General features: G+C 42.7%; 2 protein-coding genes and 1 long non-coding RNA gene across 3 annotated transcripts in view; 1 reads left to right on the top strand and 2 right to left on the bottom strand.

Moving 5' to 3' along the window:
• DEPDC1B (DEP domain containing 1B) overlaps positions 1–418 on the bottom strand; it is a 33,699-nt gene extending 33,281 nt beyond the window's left edge. The window contains exon 1 of the mRNA XM_081880771.1: positions 290–418. Within this exon, the coding sequence (XP_081736897.1) occupies positions 290–337 (48 nt within the window). The 5' untranslated portion in view covers positions 338–418. The remainder of the gene's footprint in view (positions 1–289) is intronic.
• A 1,441-nt stretch (positions 419–1,859) lies between these two features.
• ELOVL7 (ELOVL fatty acid elongase 7) overlaps positions 1,860–23,569 on the bottom strand; it is a 42,080-nt gene continuing 20,370 nt past the window's right edge. Inside the window, exons 2-8 of the mRNA XM_081880791.1 lie at positions 16,988–17,077; positions 14,686–14,876; positions 12,786–12,866; positions 11,960–12,016; positions 10,153–10,258; positions 4,845–4,981; positions 1,860–3,547 (exon numbers count right to left, since the gene is read on the bottom strand). Coding sequence (XP_081736917.1) covers positions 3,338–3,547; positions 4,845–4,981; positions 10,153–10,258; positions 11,960–12,016; positions 12,786–12,866; positions 14,686–14,876; positions 16,988–17,051 — 846 coding nt within the window. The 5' untranslated portion in view covers positions 17,052–17,077 and the 3' untranslated portion in view covers positions 1,860–3,337. The remainder of the gene's footprint in view (positions 3,548–4,844; positions 4,982–10,152; positions 10,259–11,959; positions 12,017–12,785; positions 12,867–14,685; positions 14,877–16,987; positions 17,078–23,569) is intronic.
• LOC309352371 lies at positions 3,556–10,142 on the top strand. The gene is made up of 3 exons (XR_014161256.1): positions 3,556–3,669; positions 4,020–4,264; positions 6,196–10,142. It is a non-coding gene; the product is annotated as an uncharacterized lncRNA (long non-coding RNA).

The following is a 23,569-nucleotide window of genomic DNA, read 5'->3' as shown; positions in this document are numbered from 1 at the left end:
AGCGCGCCTGAATCCCCACGTTCATTGTGGGGACTGGTCGCCGAAGAACGGGATGGCTAGAGTTCTAGCTACCTGGTAGCCCCATTACTCTTGTCCCCAAACTTCCAGTGATGCATTCGTGCCGAGGCTTCGTCTGAGATAGGCCCAGCCCTGGAGGAGCGGCAATATGAAGATGAATGCGCCCCTGAGCATGTGCAAAGTGCGTTTCTCGCTCACGCTCGCGGGAGCAAAGGGAAGCCGGAGCCCCGGGCAAAGAAGCGCGGCCTCCGCTGAGCCGCCGTTCACTTACCAGCCGGGTGGCGCGGTAGGGCCCAGGCCCCACCAGTCGAGGCTCCATCGGCCGCCACGACAGGAGAGTACTCACCGGCCCGTTTCCACGGCGACCAGCCGACACACTACGCAACCCCCGCGAGGGAAAAAGTTTGAATCAAAGACGCGCGAATCCTGATTGGGCCGTGTTGAGATCACGTGGCTACTCGGGACGCACCCGATTGGAGGGTGGCACTTTAAGGGGCGCGTCTTAACCCTTCAGTCTCATTCTCTTTTCTACACGCACACGCATATATGTAAATAACCTCTTGTTCTCTCGGCGTCCCCACAACGCAAAGAACTGATTGGCTGTGCTTCAAAAACGTCAAGGGCTCGTTTTGCATAGCGGCGGGTGATAGCCAATGGGCTTTCTCTCCCTTACTACCGGTTGGCAACAGCGGGGGCGGGCTGAGAGGAGAAGCAGAACGTGCCCTGATTGAGAATTCTTGGAAACTCGGAAGGCGACCCTGCGCATGTTTTGCTGGAGCGGATCCAGAGAGCGCCGCGCCGCGGGAGCTGCTTCTGAATTCCAGGGTCTGCAGCTGCGGCGGGGGTGGCTCTCTCGCGCGCTTCTTTCCATTACACCGCGGGCAAGTCACGTTATTGTGCCTCCGCCGCCCGCGCAGCCAAGGTCACTTATGCCGCTGTTCCATTCCTGCGGCGGGGCTGTTGTTTTTTGCACCCTGACTGACTAAACCCGATGCTTATGGGCCTGAGCGCAAACAGCACTGCCCCCTCCTTGCGATTCCCAGCAAATTGGTATTCGGAGCCATATGGTACGGCCTCTCATCATGGGCATGAAATAGTCGCTGGAAGCCTCATTCCCTGCCAGGCCCTTTTTAAAACCACCGGCACTACAATTTGTGGACAGCGAATTCCGTGCGTCTGTAATGCATCTCCCGGGATTCAGATCCACCGGGTGGCCCCTATTCTATTACCAAGAGGGCAAAAAGCCATGCATAATTTCACACAAAAACCTTTCAAAACAAACCATTCGGGTTTGTTTTACGCATCTTCCTCTCATTCAACTGTTGATCACTGTAGTTCCCATGTTGCAACCTCTTCCAGCTCCATAGTATCTTTAGGTGCATGATTCGACTGGACTTAACCATCCAGGGGTCCTTTAACTTTAACCTTTACCTTTAGGTGCAGATAGTGGCAGTGGAGGCACAACTTTGCAATACCCTTGCACCGCTAGAATGTTTCTATAATTTGTCTCCTGCCTTACACAGAAACTAAACTACTTGGCTCATCTACTTCAGTACTGTTTATGTTTTCATATGTATAACATATATGTTGGTGTTGCACCCCATGCAGATTACTTGAAAGAATCTAAATCTTTTAGAATCAAGGTTTAGACAATATCAAACAACTGGTTATGAAACCAACCCAAAAGCCCTTGCATTGTGTTTCTAAATTTAGAGGATGTGTACAGTGAAATGGTTACTATCCTGCCCAAAGAAGGAAATATGTTGATTTCAATCTATGGAGAGGAAGGAATAAACTGAGCTATGTTGAAAGAGCGGAAAATGAATTGTATATTAAAACAGTTTGTTGAAGGATGGGTGATCTTTATTATATTTTGGAATGCGAGAGTTGGTGAGGATGTAATACAATATTCATTGTTTACTCCCTCCCCCCTTAAACCAAAACATGTATGTTTATATTATATGTGTGTGTATGCCCCTTTTTCCTCTTTTTTTTTTTTTTTTTTGTAAGAAACTCATTAATTTTTTTTTAAAAAAAATGATTGGCACTCTAGGATTTCAAACAGGAGTCCTTCCCTTGACAGGATTCCTTCAATGGAGATGCCAGGGACAAAACCTAGGGAGGCCCTTTTTGCCTGTGAAGAATGTGTTCTAACTACTGCTAAGGAGACAGGGTTAGCCTTTCAAAAAGAGGTGGAGGTCAGAGTTCTCATAGGATCTATTTTTTGCAACATGAACCTCAACCTGCATAAATGCATGTCTACAAAACAGAGGTAGCCAACCTGCGTGGTCTCCAGCTGTTGTTCATCATCCCTGACACTTGGGCTCGGAGGCTGGGACTGATTTTAGCAGCAGGTGTAGCACCACAGAATTGCCACTCCTGCCAAAGAGGAACTAACTTGATGTTTTACATTTTGGGACTTAGAGTTTACACTAGCTCCAGATGTGCAGTACATAGTCCTTCATACACAGATATAAGCATTGTATCATTTTACAGCCCAATTCTAACATACATTCATGTGGAAGTATCAGTAAACTTCAAATTATTTTCACTGCAAGTTAAGTAGTGGTCAGAATCCAAGGGAAGTTTCTCTCCATCTTCAGTTTTCCTTGAAACATGCAACCCATAGGTATTGATATTCTCAAGTACATACGATTCGGTTCAAATCAAGCTTAAGCTCAGGGTACAGGGTGCAACAACCATTGTCCCTCAAACAAGAGGCTTGAGATTATCGTTGCAACCAGTTCAACCTTTCCAACAATACCTCTTTCATACCCTAAGGCACCTTAGAATTACAAAAGTCATTTTTAAGACTAAATAGTCATAGTATTTCATATGGTACAGTTTTATAAAATACATTAATGTTTACAGTAGCTGTATTTGACAATGAGGTCTATAGTTGATAAGCTGAATTCCATTTCATTGAGTAGCCTTTAGACCTTAGTAATTTACAACACCAGCCCAAAACAATTGTATCTTTGTCAGTGTTCAAAGTACTTTTGTATACTTATCAGGCACACTTCATTTCCATAATGAATATTCATATGCATCTCCAAGAGTGCAACTCAGTATTAACTTATTTCATACATTTTTAAAAAATATGTACATTGGTGCTGAAAATTTCAGGTCAGTGCCTCTTCTTAATCATTAGATTAACCCTCCCTCCCACATAAAGATTATATCCCAAATAATTTATAGTAAAAATACAAGGTTTTTTGTTTTGTTTTGGAAAACCACATATAAAACAAGTGTGTGCTGTACACCTATGCATCTTGATTGTCAAGTCAAAACATTCAATCATGTTTTGTGGCAGAATCTTTCATTCAGTTTTGTTTCTGGTAATGCCGTTTTGTAAAGTCTTGGGGGGTCTTTTGCCTCTGGTGTAAGCATGGTACCAAAAGTGCATGAACAGAATTAAAAACAAAGTGCCATAGAGCCAGATGATGAACATAAAGATTGGATACTGGTATGGGCAATGATCCATAAAGTAGATTTGTCCTATATGGACGGTAACCATAATGAACTGGATCTAAAACAGAAAAAAACATAGTAAATCATTAGGTATTTGTTTTTTAATCACACAGTGGAGGTGGGGGAGTTGCAGCAGACGAAGGAGGAAACTTTCTGTGTAAAGCATCAAACGTAAGTACAGTGGTGCTCCGCAAGACGAATGCCTCGCAAGACGGAAAACCCGCTAGACGAAAGGGTTTTCCGTTTTGGAGGTGCTTCGCAAAACGAATTTCCTATGGGCTTGCTTCACAAGACGAAAATGTCTTGCGAGTTCCTGCGGGGTTTTTTCCTTTCCCCCCCTTTTTCTAAGCCGCTAAGCCGCTTATCAGCTGATCCGCTAAGCCGCTTATCAGCTGATCCGCTAAGCCGCTTATCAGCTGATCCGCTAAGCCGCTAAGCCGCTAATGGGCTTGCTTCGCAAGACGAAAAAACCTCAAGACGAAGAGACTCACGGAATGGATTCTTTTCGTGTTGCGAGGCACCACTGTAAGGATAGTTATGCGGAACTAGTTCTAGATCCTTAGCGATGGGGAGGCAAGGGTATTATGATGCTCAGCTCTCAAAGCAGGCTACTGGAACTACTTTACCTTACTTTGCTTTACTTAGTTACCACCACCCCATAAATTGTGGAGAAGGAGCTAGGGTGCCTCTCTGAGGGCCTCTATTGGTGGAGAAGAGTCCTAATGGTTGAAAGGTTTTCACCATGACAGAGACCTCAGTTTTGGCTAGGCAAGTGGTGAGTTCCTGGCAGCCCCCAAATTGGATGTTTCTTTGGATCTGCTGCATCCAAAACCCCATTGTTAAAGAGTTTTTAATCTTCTCTGGGAGGTCAGGCTAAATGGTAGCAGTTCAGGAAACAAGGTGCACAGGTCATACAATGAGTTCAGCTAGCTCACAGCCGTTTACAGCATTCATATGCATCTGTGGGCTAAACTACAAAGCCTAGGGCTTGCCGATCAGAAGGTTGGCAGTTCGAATCCCCGCGATGGAGTGAGCTCCCGTTGCTTGGTCCCTGCTCCTGCCAACCTAGCAGGTCAAAAGCACATCAAAGTGCAAGTAGATAAATAGGTACTGCTCTGGCGGGAAAGTAAATGGTGTTTGCATGCACTGCTCTGGTTCGCCAGAAGTGGCTTAGTCATGCTGGCCACATGAACTGGAAGCTGTACGCCGGCTCCCTCGGCCAATAAAGCGAGATGAGCGCCGCAATCCCAGAGTCATCCACAGCTGGAGCTAATGGTCAGGGGTCCCTTTACCTAAAGTCAACCTACCCCTAACAGATAATCTAGCTTTCCCCTATGTGTTCTGAAGTTACCCACCAGTTGTATAGTCGTCAGATGCTTCTTCCACCACAAGTATTTGTGGTAAGCTGGTCCCAAGCAACAGAGTCCATAGTAGGTGTACATGATTACATGCACAACACAGTTCAACATACCATGGAATGTTCCCAAGCCACCTGTGAGTAGAACAAAATCCAGTCTTGAAACAATCTACTACCAATCCAAAGTACATCATCTGGGACAAATCAGAGATATGAGGCAAAGAAAAGCAAAACTTGAGGCTGTCTCTGGTAACCTTGTGATCGCTTTGTATGCATCCATAATGGCATGGCTGTCATTAACAGAAATAATTCTGTGATGCAGAAGCTTCATGCAGTGGCTGTAAATGTATCTATGGATTTAATCATATATGCCTACTCTGTTGTTACAGAGCCTCTATGCCCGCTCTACATCTTCCTGGGGTGGAGAGACTACAGAGAAGCAACAGCTCTTATAAGCCCTCTGCACACATTAAAGCAGGCATTGGAGCGCTCTAGTACTTCAGTAGAAACAGCAATATCCTTGTACCTAATCAAAACCTATGTATGGAAAGTCCACGGACTTTCATGCTTTATACTGTGTATATATTTTCCTGACATTAATATCTCATCTTTCCGCCCAGGAGCTCAGGGCAGCACACATACCACCCACTCTGTCCTCAAAATAACCTTGAGAGATAAGCTACTGTGATGCCCTCCAAGAGCTGCTGGACTTCCAACTCCTATCATGCCTACCAATCATCCTTGCTGGTTGGGGCTATTGGGAGTAAGGGAGTTCAGCAACCTTGGGAGGGAACCAAATTAGCTGCTCCTGGGCTAGGTTGAGAGCTGGCAAGTGGTCAACTGTCTCGGAAGATGGTTTAAGAGTGTACCTTCAGGGCTGAAGGCAGTTTAGTGACAGTTTAAACACTAGTATCCCCAATCCAGGTTCAACACTGCAATCAATATCTTCACATGCAATAACATAATCAGTCAATCTGGGTGTCTCCTGCCCTGCAATACTGAGACACAGGATGGTGGCCTAATTTGGGAATTCTGTCCTCAGCCTATGGACGGTATTTAAATTGCAGCTAATCTGCACCTGTTCAGGCAAAATAAATGCTGAGCTTGATTTTGCAGGTCCTCACTTGTTTTAGTTATGTTACTCTGAAATTACTGTCTTCCGATAAGAACTTGAACCAGTTTTGGAAATCTTGACATGCACACTTGGAATAGGTCCAAGCACCTTTGCATTCGTTTCCAGCTATCTTACATATCTTGTGCCATATTTTTAAGATTTCCCTAACTCCCTCTCCCATACCCTCATGTTTATATTCAAACTCACATTCTAACTGCATCCTGCCCCTGTTTAGGCTGCCTCACAACCATGAACTTCGAGGTGTTCAGCACTTCTCATTTCTGGAAATGCATGCGGGTTCCAGACTGGTGCATCAGTTAAAAGTGGAGAAAAGTAAGTTGATGCAGACAAAAAGTTGAAAGAAAGGATTAACTGCAGCAGAACTATGAACAAGTTCTTTTCCAGACCCTTTGTGGTACAAACAATAAATCCAGAAACTGTATCATTAACCAGAGTTTCCCATTTCATTTTCAGCTTTGGGACAAGCCATACTATTAAACCAAATGGCTTAATATCCTGTCTCGTTCCAAAAGGTGGCAACCATAGATGTCCTGGTTTGGAAGAAGCACTTCTTGGTTTGATTGCTCCTCCCTCTGCAGCACAAGCAAATGGGCAGCTTGTACGAGCAAAAGGCATGTGGTGCTTAAAAAGTCTATTATTATTAACAAGTACTATTAATTAAATTACTATTTTCCCCCAGGGCGCCAAACATCGTAGTAAAATAACACAATTAAAATAAAAATATATCAAAAACATTTAAAAGCAATTAAGGACATCTAAAAGCAGTTAATCAAAACAAGAAATAAATGTGTTTTTTATATAAAAAATTGTTTTGTGTACTTTTGATTATGAAATTTAAAAGATTAAAATAAGGATTTTTAAATAAACAAAAAATCAGGGGAAAGTAGCTGGTCGGTGCAACACAAGCAAGCATTTCCCCCATGGCTGAGTGAGGCTGAAGTCTCGCTCTAGAATAGAGTCATAAGCAGTTTCCAGATTACAAAACTAGTTTACTGAGAACTGACACTTGGCCCCTTTTAAATGGCAACAATATAATTTGGTGGTTTTCATCATAATGGGCAGGGTGGCCCACATTTGACACATAGGACTTGTGCAAAATACTGCATACTAAATTCTGTTAATAAAGGGCAGTTGGCTTTATGTATTTGGGATGGCAGCCTTGAAGATTCTCCTAATTTCTGAAGTGCCTAACCTTACCACAAGAAAGAGTCACGTCCATCACACATAAGCTGCAATGACAGAAACCATCTCTCTCTGTGTGTGCTGTGGAATAATTAAAACTCGCATGCAGAAACCAGAAAAGCAATCTCTCCTAAGCCAAAAATGGAGACTCGCAACCTACTGATATGTAACAGTGCCTGAAGGATTTGCATTTTCATGAAGCCAGTTTAGCAGGAATATCCAAATTACTCAAGCAAGGAAGCCTGCCAAATAATCCCACACAGAACTTGAGGGGTGTGTGTGTGTGTAAGGGAATATTGTTAAATGTTTTACTGCTGGCTTATAGTGGCATTAACTCTTATGGGCAATTGCCTTCTTCAGGTGCATAGTAGGGCAATACATGCAAAGTGTATGGAAAGGATCTCCTGTTCTTTAATGTCGTTTCGCAAATGAGATCTAAACACACTGTGTTCTCTACTGGGGGGGAAATGCAGTTCTCCTCTTGGTAACTGCTTATTATTAAACACTTTTCACTTTATTCTAAAGCCCATCAAACCCAAGGAGCGAAATAAGACATGCACTCCACAGAAGACCCACTCCTTCAAAACCTCTTGCTATTGGGTACATCAATCTGGGCTGTGGCAGCACTCAACTAAGACTACAGTTAAAATTCAGGTGGATGCACGTGGATGACTATTTCTGCTTTGTGCCACAAACTAGCAGTTATTGACCTTGTTCACATCGTAGTAAACCAGGTGTGACTTGTCTGTGGCCTTCTAGATGTTGGACTTCAACTCCACTGCCATTCCTGATCCTTGGCTAGGCTGGCTGGGGCTGATGGGAGCTGGGTCCCAACAGCATTTGGAGGGCCACAGGTTAGCTACTCCTTCAGTAAATAATTGCTACCCATTTGGGATGCTTTCTCTCCCATCTACATGCAAGGAAGAGCAAATGATAATTCCTTACTTATTATTATGTCTGAACTGGTCACAGTTCGTTCTTGACTTACTGATAGTCATCTTTTCTGGCGGGGGGGTGGGCAGGGAGATTTCTAGTTCAGACATAACACTTGGAGCTAGATTCCCCTATCTAGTTGAACTACTGGGAGGCAGTGTGACAAGTTCTGCTAGCACAATGTGGCTTTTTCCCCTGCCCAAATTGGTGGCAGAGGCATTTGAGAGAAGCCCAGAACAGCATGAAGAGGAAGGAGAGGTGGTATCATTCCGTTAGACAAGCAGAAATGCTTGCAATGAGTTAACAATCTCCTTAGTGCTACTTCAAATTCTAACCTAAGCCAGGTTTGTTTCTCCTAAGTGCTAAGCATGGAGGCCAGATCAGCAGCTTCATGGTAAAACTATTAACTAGTTTACTGCAGTGTGGGAACTGGACCATTGTGATGTTTTGGATGATTCTATTGCCATTTTGGACGACCACTATCCTATAACGAAGGCCAAAAGTTTTAAAAGCAAAAAAACCCAAAGCACATTAACTGGGAGGGTTCACAATGCTGATTAACACAAGGACATCTCACTCAAAAGTACTCAATTTCTGTCCACAGAAAGATCCATTAAAAAAGACCTCATGGCAAACACTTGGATTAACATAAATTAGTATTAGGCAGCATTAAGCTAATCATTTTTAAAAGCCAAAAAAAGAAGAGTAAATAGGATGGAATACATCACTACTCTTCCAAGGGATAATAGAGGGCATTATTTCATTTGTCAAGATCTAATGTAGCCTTCCAAAGAAGAGAGCACACATTTATGAAAACCAAACTTGTCTTGTTCTAAATATATCTGCTGTGATAATAACTTTATTTTTGCTGTTTCACTGTATATCTCCTTGAGGCAATTGTGTAGAAGGCAGTGAATAAACTAATGACACTATATTATTAATAATATAATTACCATCATCATTACTACCATTGTTATTAACAGGCTTCTCCCAAGGCAACAGTGCCACAGGCTCCCCAGGTTAGATGAGATGTCCGGATTATTACCATCTACCATCCCCACCCCTTCAAGAGACGCTATCTATGAAATGTGTCAAGTCCCAGCATGCAGCTAATATGAATCTGAGAACAATAGTAATCTGGCAATAGAACACGGGTCAGAAATTGTCTTCTAATTTTTTAAAAATAAAATAGTCCTTCTGAATGCCTGTAAAAGCACAATGCAACCTTTAGATGGGATTATTATTATTTTTACATGGTCTTTGCATTAGGAAGTTAGGAAAACATATAGTTTTCCCTATGCCCCACTGCTCTCCTTTCTGTACCTCCTTTTTTTGCCCAGGTGTTTCCAGTTTCGACAGGCACCCTTCAAAGGCAGAGAAGGCGAACCAACATGCAAAAGAAAGGGGTTTGCATAATTCAAAGTAAATAACTTGTTGCATCTATGCTAATGCTTCCAAAAGATTGCAGCTTGCTAGGGATTTGGGGCCTGAGAACATTCAAGGGTTACATAATAGGGTGGGAAAAGAAACTAGAAATCGGATGGAACTACTGGTCAAACGCCACTATCAATAAACTGCTAAAGCTGCAAAGCTAAAATCGGGAGAAAAACAAAGTTATTAATCCAACAGAGAGCTTGGGATTCCTATGCTAATTTAAGCCAATATGTTTAAGAGCACCTAATTCTGTGCTGGAACCAGTCAATGTGTTGAGTCAAGTAAGAAACCTTAATAGGTTTAAATGATACACTTGCTTCAGAATCTTTGTATTGTTCGCCTTTTCCTCTGTGTCACTTTAAACAAAAAGCTTTGTGCAAGTTGTCCTTTGTTTAGCTACCCAGTTGCAGGAACCAGCCAGAGACAAAATTTGCAGAGTGAAATACCAACACCACCTACCTGGGAAAAGCTGATACGTATACATGACTTTCTAAAGCAGGTGGGGTGCATGCATAGAATTTTAAGGAAACCCCCACACGTAAAGCAGCAGAAAGAAAGAAATTTCCACTTAGAAACATTGTATTATTTATAAAAGCAAGTTTCAATTTAGAATCGGAACTACCTGGAGCAAATTTGACTCCAAACCACCAGGTCCAAGGCATGATTGTGTGATGGAATACATGGAGAAACGTAATTTGGGCATTCTTCTTTCGGAGCACAAAGAAGATCTGGAACGATTTAAAGAGGTATTATTACTGCAAGTCACACTTAACATCAGCAGCATGCGCAATTCAGTCTGTGCGCTGAATAGCTCATCATGTTTTCATGGCATGTATAAAAATGCATTTATTCACACTGCCGTTCCATGACTATTAGTACTGACTACACATACTACTGCCCCAAATAGTTGCTAGAGTAAATAAATAAATAATCTGTTGGCTTTTGTTTTACAGAAGATGCAGGTGGTTTCAGAGTCACTGGAGTACAGTAAATAGAACACCAGTTTTTCCACACAATCTACAGCTCAATCTGTTCACAATGCACCCTTGTGATTTGTCACTTGCACTGTGTGTCTCCCCACCACACACACACACTGGTGCAGGGGTGGACGAAGGGCGTGCGGTGGGGGCGGGCTGCTCCGAGTGTCACCTCTGAGGGGAGTGACAAAATGCTGGGCAGCACTCATGGGGGGCCTGCAGTGCGCCCGAGCCACACGTCTCTCCTGGGAGTGACGTGGTGGCTTGGGCACCTGCAGGCTCCGCGCTGCCCCAAATGGTCCGCCTGCTGCCTCCCCCTCAGCTGTAGGGCAGCTGAGGGGGAGGAGGCAGGCAGACTCCTCGGAGGCTCCACAGAGTGCCCCAGCTTGCCCTTCGCCATGGGTGACTGGCCCGGCCCTGGGCACAAGGCACATGTGCCGTCCCAGGCGCCCAATCGGCTTGCTCTGCCGCTGCACTGGTGTCCAGTATTTTAAAAAGACATACCAACTTTCACATAGTTTGTCTGGAAAGCAGCCTTGTGCTGCTGTTGTTCTAGCCACAGCTCATCTGCTACTGGGTTTTTTTATTTTTATTTTTTGGAGTGGAGAGTCTGGTGCAATACTGCAAGCTATGTATCAGCTCAATAAACACTACACTGATTTCTTAGAGACTAATCATAACACATTGAGAAGAACCCTGTTGGATCAGGCTGAAGTACCCATCTACTCCTAAAACTTGTTCTAACAGTAGTCAACCAGATGTCCCCGGGAAGCCCAGAAGCAGGATCTGAGTAGAACACTACCAATGATTCCCAGCCACTGGTACAGCGGTACCTCGGTTCTCGAATATAATCCATTTCAGAAGACTGTTCAAGTTCCGAAACATTTGAAAACTGAGGTGCAAAGGGCTGTCAGCAAATTCAACTGAGAAAATTGAAAAACACGCTGGGGAAGCCGTTTGACTTCCGAGGCGTGTTTGAAAATGGAAGCATTTACTTCCGAGTCTTTGGTGTTCAGGTTTGGAAACATTTGTCAATAGAGACGTTTGAGAACTGAGATACCACTGTATTCTGAGGCATAGTAAAAAGAGAATGTAGCCATGGTGACTAGTAGTCACTGAGAGCCTTATTCTCCATGAACAAAGTCTTAGAAACTTGAAGGCTAAACATAGTTGACTAAACTACAGACATCATCACTATGGGAAGCAATTATTATGGAAGCCTTCCCACCCACACAAACTTCCCTGCTTCTCTCAATGAGGAAGAAAAAATAAAAGGTTCTCCAGGTGTCCTCACCACTCAAATAAATTACAGCACGTGGAAAGTTTACATCCACACAGTGGAGTTAACACAACCCCACCTCATGGCGAAGGAGAAATACAATACGCAAAGAACAATCTGAAGTATACAAAGGTGCTCCTCATTCACTTGTTAGATTCTACGATCGTGCTTACCGTGTCTAGCAATTCAATGAATTTCGAGAAATAATACAAGTAGCAGGCACGAACCATCTGCAGAGAAGAAAAAGATGAGTTAAAAACTGAAAACATAATGGAGCCCAAATCTTACCTTAGTTGAACTTTATGAAGGTTTTTCAAGCTTTCGGTGATGAATTTATGTGCAACAGCTTCATGGTGCACCTCATCACCATTCACCAGGTGATACAATCCAAGGAAACACAAAAGAGGGTATACAGTGGTACCTTGGTTCTCATACTTAATCCGTTCCGGGAGTCCGTTCGATTCCTGAAACCATTCGAAAACCAAGGTGCGGCTTCCGATTGGCTCCAGAAGCTTCCTGCAGTCAAGGGGAAGTCGCGTCGGACGTTCAGCTTCTGAAAAACTTTCGTAAACCGGAATACTTCCAAGTTTGTGGCATTCGGGAACTAATTTGTTCGGCAACTAAGCCGTTCGAAAACCAAGGTACAACTGTACACACAGAGAGTGGAGATTCTGTATATTTCCTACACAGCAGCATGCAGTGCCCACAAACACCTTTTTAAAACTTCTGCAATGCAATGGGAAGGTGCTACTTAAACACACACTCTCTCTCTCTCTCTCTCTCTCTCTCACACACACACACACACACACACACACAGCCAATCTTTTCTGCATGTGTGTAAAAAGCTGCATTGGTGTCCATGCCTCTCATGGCTGCTCTTTTCATTACACATACATACACACATTTATTTGCAACTCTTCTGTTGTAGCCAATGCAGTCAAATGACAGCACACATTCCTGGAACTTTGTGAACCACGACAAAGTCATTTCATGACTCACCCTTAGAGCCATAGGTGACCTGGAGTAATCAACTATGTCACAGCGATAGGTATAGCCTGTAGCCCAGCCAGACATAAGGAACTGTAGGTGGAAGAAGATAATGATTCATAACAATAACAGTAACAATAATTTATTTAGATATACGAAGTTCAGGGGTGTTTTTTTCCAACTGCATGATCAATGTTTCATTTTTTTTTTGTACTGAACACAATCCATGTGTATGTTTTAGATTATACAGATTGGCCCAATACACATACATAGTGTTCAGTCAAAAAAAATGAAACATTGATTATGCAATTGGGGGGGGGGGAAAACACCATGAACTTTGTATATCTAAAGGGTTCAGAAGTAGGGTTTTTTTTTGTTTTTTTGTTTTTTTACTTCTATCACAACAGGTGTGTAAAAAGCTACTCGCCCTGTCACTAGGGCAGCAAAGAGGTTGTTCCGGGCAAAGTTAATAGTAACTGGAAGTGGATTTATTTATTTTTCCAGTTGTTTCTGTTGTCCATTATTTTTACAGAGGTGCATTTGGCAGGGAAACTACTAAATATATTTTTAGGTATGCAAACATTTAGATCCGTATTACCAAGGCTGTATAATCAGGAGCATCTTACTGAAACAAAAGGTTGCAAAAATTATAATATGGAGATCACCATGAGCATTACAAAAGAAAGCAATTTTTGTGATACACGGATCAAGTGCCGTCACTGAAGAAAAAATTGACAAGACAGCCCAGAAGTCAAAGACTGTTTCAAGTATCTACCAAGAAAAAAATATAAAGTCACAAAAGCAGTTTCATAGCATAGCTCAGTGACAGAGAACATGTTTTGCATGTAACAGGTCTCCTCCGTACAGAGCCACCCAGAGAAGATGATTCTGAGCCAAATGGACCAGTGGTCTAACTCTGTATAAAACAGTTTCCTATGCTCAGTGAAGTCATGCTTCTTATTTCAACAGCCTGCACCTACAGGTATAGTTCACCTAACTATACCTACAACTTCCCAGTTAGGTTCCCAATTCACAGGCAAAATATACCTTGTGCTTCCCTGTCCATACATCTACTGCCTCATATATATATAAAGCCAGGCACAGAGGTGACATCACTATACAGGGATTTTACCCAGCAGAAATAATAAGGAATGGGGCTCTCCCACCTGGCTCCTCATAAATATAGGGAAGCGAAGAAGAGATGCAGAGATGCCACCTGGTTAATTTGTTCACTTGTCACTGTGGGGTCCCACTGTGGGGACTTGGGTGTGTGAAGCCTGCAAAGCCTGCTCCAGGTCCTTCTACTCTGCCCAATAATATTATGGAACAGGAACGGAAACCTGTGGCCATCTGGATGTTGTGAAGACTCGCATTAACTCCAGCCAGCATGGCCAACGATCGGAGATGATGAGAGATGAAGTCCACCATTTAGGAGGGCCCACAGGTTAGTCAACTTTGACTTTACATATTACAGAGCCACGTCATTTTTAGGATAATGTTGTTGATGGGAGCGAACTTGTGTACAGTTAACAAAGGGAGGAAGGAAGATTCTTACTCCCCCAAACACACACTTTCCCCAGGAGTAGAGATAGAAGCCTAGTGTGGACTCATCCATTTGCTTCATGTGTTGGGAGAAATATTTGCTGCATTTCCCAACTGCTAGGCTGTGGTAGAGGGAAATACGATTTAGAAGGCAGTCCCTAAGCTTCAAAAAGCTAAGAGGGACAATGAATTTTCCCTGGGAACAAAGGGTCACATCGTGGCATTCAGATTTGATGAAAGTGTTTCTAAACTTTGGTGTTGCAATCTGGCCCACAGCAGAAACCCATTAACATTTTTAGGAAAACAAAAACAAAAAAAACTTTGTGCACATCTAATCGGCATAATGAGTCTATTCTTAGGCAATACTTACTTCATAAGTCATATAAATTGAAAGAGCCACTACAATGAAGTTGTAAAAAACCATCAATTGCCTCAAATCAAAAGGTTTCCTGTTCTCCATGAACTTTGGTCCCAGGTTGGTGACAAAATAGATATATGCTCCAAGAATAAGTGTCTGTGGAAAAGGTGAGGCCATAAGCGGGTAGCCATCGACTCGTGGATCTGGAAGAGATTTAGTTTAAAAGGGACCAAGTCAGTCAGCTTCCATGATTAATCAATCATCAAGTATATTATTAAGCAAAAATAGGCTGTTCATTTGAACGAACGTTTTCACCTGTACAGGCACATTTGTTGTTTACCTCAGCTTCTCCCCACGTTACACAAAAAGCATACCTTACGTAAGGAAACAAAAACCTGCATCCATAAGTTGCAACAATGAGAAACCTTTGACAATGGCATGACCGTGTTATTTTTTCCTTGAATACTACAAACAGAAGTCACACGCTCTTGAAATGCATCATTAAATTTTGCTATTTTGGCTAGATTTGAGACCTAGTGCAGCCACTATTTTGGTGTTTGATGAGTTGCATCATTTATTTCAGCAGTGGCCAACCTCAGGCTTGCCTGATGTTACTGGACTACCCAGCACAGCCAATGGTCAGTTGAAATCCAGAATCATCAGAAGGATCTTTGATTTACTCATTCCCTGTATTTTTATTGCTGTCAAATGGCAAAACAGAATAAAGTGTTAGCCTTCAATGAGCCACTTGACTAGTCTAGCAAAATACTTACAAGATTTAAAAGGAAGTAACTTGGACATGTATATATTCCACCAATCCCTCCCAATGACTGGGACATCACCAAGAATGTCCAACACCCACCCCTATCATTAATGGCATATAACAGGGATGTCCAATCGGTCAATCACAATCTACCTGTCGATCGCTGGGTGTCCCTGGTCAATCGCGGGACCCTGATCAATTGCTCCCCTCCCCCAAAAGCTCAACAACTCTGGTCAATCCTCCCTAAAAACAACTTTGATGAAGCTTCCCAAGAAAAAACTCTACAACTCTGGTCAATCCAATGGGTAGATCACTGCCAGTTTTTTTATAGTGGGAGTAGATCGCAGTCTCTTGTTAGTTGGACGTGCCTGGTATATAATATACATTAGTATCCTCAATCTGCTAAGAATATTTCATTTTTTCCCTTTTACATTAATGCAATACTCGTAAAAACAGGTACTAAATTTACCCCCATTAGCAAATGGGATTCCTAAATAACCTCATTGCTACACTGCTTAAAAATAGCAGCTATGGTCTCTCCCTATACCCAATAATACAGTCTTCTTTACACTGAGTTTATTCAGTAATCCAAGAAGTATTCTTTGTGGGCATCATAACACTTTCATAAAGGAGACTCATTTGGAGACAAAACAACTTGGTATTCTGTGGAAGAATGCGAAAACACAGAGCAAGGGCACTCAGTGCCTTCTAGGTATTAATATTTGTGAATGGCAGAAGTGTGCAAGTGCAACATCTTCCTTTCCTCCTAGGCATTATTAGGAAACATTATGCACAAATTGTTCACATGCAATATTCATGTTTGACTGAATGTTTGCAAAACAAAGCCAGAAGCAATTTTGGGACCGTCAGTTAATGTCTTCATAGGATGCTTATTAGTGTGGAGCTTATTAGTATTTGTACATCCTGCTGACATATTGTTGGGGTATTCTAAACGTGGCATTAGGCCCTGTGTGTGAACAAGCATGCATAATTTGGCTATTTCGCTCAGGTCTTGCTTGTGGGCTTCCCACAGGCATCTGGCTGGTCACTGCGAACAGGATTCTGGACAAGATGGGCCTTTGGACAGTATTGCATTGTGCTTTTTCTGCACTCTCAAGCAATCACAGGATGCAGAGACCTGCTTATTCATTTTTCAGTTAGGTAATACACGTGTAAGATGGTATGCATGACCTTTTTGTACATTGAAAAGACTGATAAACATTGTGCAACATGTAACTCATAAAATTAAATCCTGTTCCTCTGGAAGCAACTCATGGGTGAGTCAATACCATGTAATCTCTCACTTGTTAAACATCTGGTGCAATCGATTACTCATTTTGTGTTCCATCTTCAATTATCCCAAATTAACACCCGACTTGTTCCTTCCCAAAGCTTCCAATACGCCCACGTATCCTGGAATAGCCAAGTGCCCAAGGACCTACTGGCAAACAACTGCACATTTCAGTTTTACATAGATACTCTTAATAATACTATTTCAGCTGTTGTTAAATACCATAAAACAGAAAGTCACTACTGTGGAGCAAGACTTACCAGCATCTTTAATCCACTCATCATAAAGCGATGCAGCCTTCAACGTCAGATTGTTTAGGGCCATCTCCACCGTGGTGAGAAGGATCTCTCCTGAGGGGCAATAAATTGGACATATTAAAATATGCAAAGAAAAAAGGGAGTGGAAGTCTTCACACAACTGTCAATGAAATTGTTGCAGGGAAGCAAGTTGATTGTAGTGTACATTAGGCAACAGTTTAAGGACATTTAACATCAGCCTCATTTTCTATTTTATGCAATGCATACCCCAGTCACAATTTCATCTTTGCACACCCAAACAGACACACACACACACACACACACACACACACACATGCCTGACTTGTAAAAATGGTTACCCAGAAGAAAGCCCTGCTGGATTTCATGGACATGGCTTTCAGAGTGTTCAGGATCACTACTATGGTGAAGATCAACTTAATAATATCAGAGTGCCCTTATTCTCACCAGTGCAACTTAAATACTCTACAATCAGATGCTGTGGGGAAAAAAGAAGCTTCTCTGTTGTTACGCTCAGCTTTTTCTTTTCCATTTCCATCTGCTGAAGTGGCAGGGCAGTCTTAAGCATTAAACCTATTATGTATGGATTTAGGAGGGGGAAGTAGACAAATGCAAAGATAATAATGAGACCAGACTATACTGGGTGTCCCTAGATCTGCTGAATGTCAGTTCAACCCATGTAGATCACAGCTAACCACTAGCTCAAGATTGGCTAATCCTTAATGAGCTCCCTGAGCAAATTTTCTGCTTGCCTCCCAAGATCCTACTGATTCTGCTGGTGGCAGAAAAACGGGGAGGAAAGTAGACAGTGATGGGCTGGGCAGAAGCCAGAAAACAAGTTGGAATGCAAATGGCCCCCTCCCTGGTCTTCAGACTGGTCAATTTAAGAACAGAGAGGAGGTGATAATCTTTCATCAAGTGATCTGTACTGAAAAGCTGAGGGAAGAGCTGTGTATGTGTGTGCATGTGCATGAAAGCATGGGGTGTGGCCACACCCACTACTAGCATACAGACCCTGGAGACTTGGCCAAGCAGCTATCACACTAAACAAAGGTTAGCAACTCCTGACATAGGACCACTTTATCCAGGTGGTTTAGCTTCTATCAGTGGCAGGAACGTGGCTTCCATGGACCTGGGTTGACCTGCCCTGCTGGTATGTTTTTCACACAGCTGCAAGCAGCAACACAAACAGAACTCACTGCATTGATTCTTGGCCCCACTTTCCTCTAACCATGCCAAGAGGCCATGCAAATTGGTCCTCCAAGCTTGTTTTCCAAACTCTCTGCTTCTTTCATGTCTAAACAAGGTCCAGATCAAAAATATGCAAGGAACCAATGGTAGAACTCCTCTAACAGGGTTGTAAGAATTCTAGAATGCACACAGTTCAATGACTACATCTCCCTGAAAATGGAAAGCCAACCTATCAGGGGAAGGTTAGAGTAGAAATCTTGCTTTCATGTTTGTTTTTATGTTTGTCTCATTTTGGTGTTCATCTTAGATAGGGTGGAGTGGTTTTGTTGGAAAAGAACCCTTTTACAGTAGTACTACATTCTTGAATATGTTTTTAACATGCTTACATTATTTTTATTATTATATTTTTACTTTGTTGTAATTTGCTTTGAGACTTTTTGTAATAGGAAGTGAGATATAAATATTTATTAAATCTAACGTTGACCCTAACCGGGTAGTCATTTGCGAAGCAGGGTCAATTCCACTAGCGCTGTATGCCCAAGATGTCAACGGCAATGATAGCATGACACTGCACAGCAAAGCCTTTTTACTTTTCTTGTCCCCTTAATCTTACTGCCAGCTCTATAAAAGCAGCTTCCCAACCACAATGCCGAAAGGGCTTCAAACTCAGGACAAAGTCTTTGAGCTGCCAAGTTAACATCCTGAAACTTCAAGACAGTTCAGTATGACCAAATTCATTAATAAGTACAGTGGAACTGTGAATTTTACAATGAGCTCTTAAAACAAATCCATGATGTAAGAAAGGGTTGCTCAAGCCATCAAAAGAAGCAAACTAAAATATTTCACAAACACCATCCCAATCACAGTTTTAAACATCAGCATCATAATTTTATTATTTATACCCACCCATCTAGCTGGGTCAACCCAGATAGCATGATTAACAGCATTTACATATTGCTGCAGAGTATTCAAAATATTGGTTATGTGCTGTGCAAGTCAATCAATGCCTTGTTTCCCTTAATCAATTTAGATAAGAAGTGTTAGGCAATCAAATTCCTTTGAGCATCAATAGGCGATTGCAGGGTGAGATCACTGTGGGTTTCTTCTCCCTTATAGGACTCCAGATCAAGGCTGTGATCTCATCAATACTGGCTTTCCCAGGGAGAAACTATTTTTTCCCGGGGCCTGATCCTACACGACAGATATAAACTTATCAGTTGGAATTCTGAAACATCCATTTGGGTCTACATAGTACTTACTGAGAGTGGCTCCCATTTAAAGATAAACATATTCCACCCCTACCACGAGTTTCTAAATTTGTAATCATTCTTCAGAATATATACATACGCTAGTCTAACACCTTCTCAGCCTTTCCCAATTCAGACAGAATGAAGAGAGAGTGCTGCTACAAATGCCTGAATGAAACCTTCCAATGATATTATATGAATGTGGAATAGCATAGGAAACAGAATGGACCCTTAAGGGAACCCACAGAGTCAAGCAAATGTCTCCTAGGACTCAGCTACATTAGTTTTATTTTTAAAAAAGCATTTTAAATGCGTTATAACACTGTGACACCAGATAGCGCTGTAGGGTTTGAACCTTTGGCAACATGATTTCCCACTATGAGCTTTACAACATGTTTTCCTGAAAAAAAAAATGGGGAGGGGGTTAATGTCTAGATCAAGCCCTAATACAACTTTCTGGTAGTGAGCCTGAAGGCAGGACTAGTGCCACCATGACAACTCCCGCCCCTGTGGGTTGCATGTTTCTCTCCTGATATAGGTCATTAATCAGGGTGACCAAGGCTTTTTGGTGGCCAAACCAGGCCTGGAACCAAACTGTAATGAAACTAGATAGCCTGTTTCCTCCAGGCATACTAGCAGCTAGCTGGCCAAGACCCTCTCAATCACCTTGCCCAGGAAGGGAATATTACAGACATGGTAACAGTTTTCTAAAACCTCCGGATGCAGTGACCTCTTCAAGAGAGGTTGCATCGCCACCTCTTTCAAGGCAGTGCACAACTGTCTCTCATAGTGAGGCACTAACTAATCCTTGGACCCATACAGTCAGTCCCTGTTACTAGATTTTATCAGCCATGCTGAGTGGGGATCAAAAGACCACACAGTCTGCCTCACCACCACAAGCATCCTGCCCACATCCTTTGGCTGCAACAGTCAAAAACTGATCCCACAAAGTGACAGTGCTTTAGGGACCTGCAACAGACCTGAACCAATCATGGCATCGAGTTCAGCGCAGATCTGAATGATTTTGCCCTCAAAGTGATTTATAGAGATGCCTCCCAGCAGGCTACTCAGTGGCCCGTTTTCTATTATGCAACCCTGTTCTGAACCAGCCAGTTTGCTACTCTCAGCAGCAGTGCTGGGCGATTCACCAAAGGTGTGAAAGAGGCTGAGAGAAATATGATCTTTCGGCCGATGCCACCACCATGTAGTAATCAACTTGGCATCTCAACCTGGCCATTTTCAGGGCAGGACTTACCTGTGGCATCTGACCTGCTTGGTTGCCTTGTGCTCTCAAAAAGCCAAGGAGCCTCTCAAACTCTCTGCAGCTGGATAAGGCGCTTAGGGCAATCTCATCAATAGCCTTCCCTGTCTCACTATTCCAAATTGAACCTACGGCTTTAGCAGGAGCACCACATGGGAAATCCTTCCATTTCCATCAATCTCTGGGGGTAGATGGGAGGGTCACAGGCAAGGCAACCCTCATTAGGGAGCGGTCCATCCACAACATCCACGATAACTCACCACCACCCCATTCACTGTATTATTTTTTTCCAGATCCTGCAGCATGTGTCTGACACATGGATGTATTGCAAAAGCCCCATGGTTATCATGGCAAACACAAAATCCTGGGCTGGTCTAGATAAGGCAGAAACAACATGGACATTGAAGTCCCCAAAGAATAGTGTCCTAAGATTCTGCAGCACCACACTAGAGGCTGCCACCACCAGGGTCACATCTAGAGGTGGATAGCATACCAACAAGCTCCCCATCAGGGTCTATACACCATCAACAGCTGGCTCTCCTTTTATCTGTCCCAACCCAACAGCCTAGCAGTCACTGGGAACTAGGATCAGATGTTCCAGTTGCTCACTCAGCCAGCCACTCCTCCACAGCAGCTTTCTCTCAAACAGACCAAGAACAGTGACTGTTTCTCAGGAAGAAGAAGAGTTTGGATTTGATATCCCGCTTTATCACTACCCAAAGGAGTCTCAAAGCGGCTAACATTCTCCTTTCCCTTCCTCCCCCACAACAAACACTCTGTGAGGTGAGTGGGACTGAGAGACTTCAGAAAAGTGTGACTAGCCCAAGGTCACCCAGTAGCTGCATGTGGAGGAGCGGAGACGCGAACCCAGTTCACCAGATTACGAGTCTACCACTCTTAACCACTACACCACACTGGGGTTTACTTGGCACTGCCTCTCCTCTGCTCCCACAAACCTCACAAGCCTGGTGAGGTACTTAGCTACTTAGAAGGTGCCACACAGAAGGTGCTACTTAGAAGGTGCCACACAGCTGGCTTCTTTTTTAATCTCTCCTTATATTGTGTCCTTAAAACACTCAAAGTCAGCTAATGTGTGTATGCTGCCATTGCAAGGCAAAAAAAAAAATGGGCCCAAAAGGTTGGCTGGTGACCCCTGGGCCAAGAAAGACATAATGCAGGGTATCAAACCTCAGAATAATGGGGAAGAGAGGCTCCAATCTCAACTAAATCAGAAATGCTAGAGGAAGGTCGTGTAACTCTTTCTCATTCACTATTTCTCACAGATGGTCCTGGGACAGGGTGGAGAAGAGAGAGACATACGGACATCCTTAACTCTCATTTCACCCTCCATCAGGACCAGCACCACCTTGGAATGGTGTATTTAGATTGAGAAGACATATAATCTGCGTTGAGCCCTATTCAAAGTGCTCCTTAACTTTAAAGCCATGAACAACTTTAGTCCCAATTATTTTAGTGTATACCTTCTCTCATATGAGTTCTGCAAAACTTAAGATCCATCCAATGAAGACCTGCTCTTCTACTAGGGACAAGGACATTTTGAATTTTCTCTTTATTTCTTTGGCCCCTTTATGCACTTCGTTGCTGTGGTGTTTGTTTTAATTTTTTATTATTATTGTAGTCTATATTTTTGCATTCAGTAAGAAAACACAGGATATAAAGTTTTAAAAATACAAAAAATCCAAATAAACAGGACTACTGGTTAAGTGATATCAAAAACCTGCATTACCCAACAACAAAATATGATTGTTGTCTCTTGGGAGTGAACAGAATGGAAACCTGTACCTGTTTGTTTAAAACCCTACCTGACCAGAGACAGACAGCACAATAAAAACTAATTAATGAGTATTCAAAGGCAATGATTCCATCTTATCCCTATTCGTTATTACTTCTCTTCTGGCTTTAGTGATACCATCTCTGTGATACTTAGCTCTTCCCAGCTATGAAACGCCCTCTATTGCAGTCCTAAGCCTTGCTAATTTAAAGAAGTGTTGTAAGGCTTATCTTTGGGGCTGGCGTTTGAGTCTCGGAACATGCTAGGAAAATTTCAATTGGCTTTATTCAGTGTTACTGGGTGAAACAGGGTGTTGGTTTTTTACCTGCCCTGAGTCTTTGTGATGGGTGGGTTATTATGTATTTTTAGAATGGCTGGCCCCCAACTAAATAAAACCTTAAATCAAGCATATGGTTTTTACTTATAAAATATGCATATTAGTAAAAAGCAAAACAAGATACCTTGTTTTATGTAGACTGGGTTGGCTTCGTATTTGGGGGCCCATGAGAAAGATGTATTATTTAGATATTACCCCCCCCCCTTGATTAGATCCACCTTCTTGACAGTATTGCAGCTGCTCTTTTCCTTCCCCACTCCCTCTGGGCCAAATTCACACCAAATGGAGAGGGCAATATCCTCTCAATATTGCTCATATGCTCAGAAAGCACACACAAGAGGAAGACAACCTGCTGCCACCCAGATGTCACTGAACTGCAACTCAAATCAGCTCCCACAATTGGTCATGCCAGCAGAACAGAAGAAAATTTTAATCCAACATCATGTAGAGGACCCCACACTGGCTACACAGGTACAAGTTACAAAACTGCTACCTGACTTGACCAGAGCAGCTTTTAGTAAACTGAAAGGTTTAGCTGATTAACCTAAATGATAGAAAAAAATAGTATGCAATCCTATACAAGTCTACTCTGAAGCAGGCCTGTATGGCAGCCTTCACCAACTTGGTGCCCTCCAGTGTTCTAGGCTACAAACACCATCAGCAGCCCCAGGTAGCATTCCTAATTTCTAGCTAACAAAATTCTTAAATGTTGAGTTTGAAGTTTAGCCTCAGTGCAACT

Source organism: Podarcis erhardii (assembly GCF_964252035.2).
Source record: "Podarcis erhardii genome assembly, chromosome: 11".
NCBI lineage: Eukaryota > Metazoa > Chordata > Lepidosauria > Squamata > Lacertidae > Podarcis > Podarcis erhardii.
This window is presented reverse-complemented; position numbering and strand designations above follow the sequence as displayed.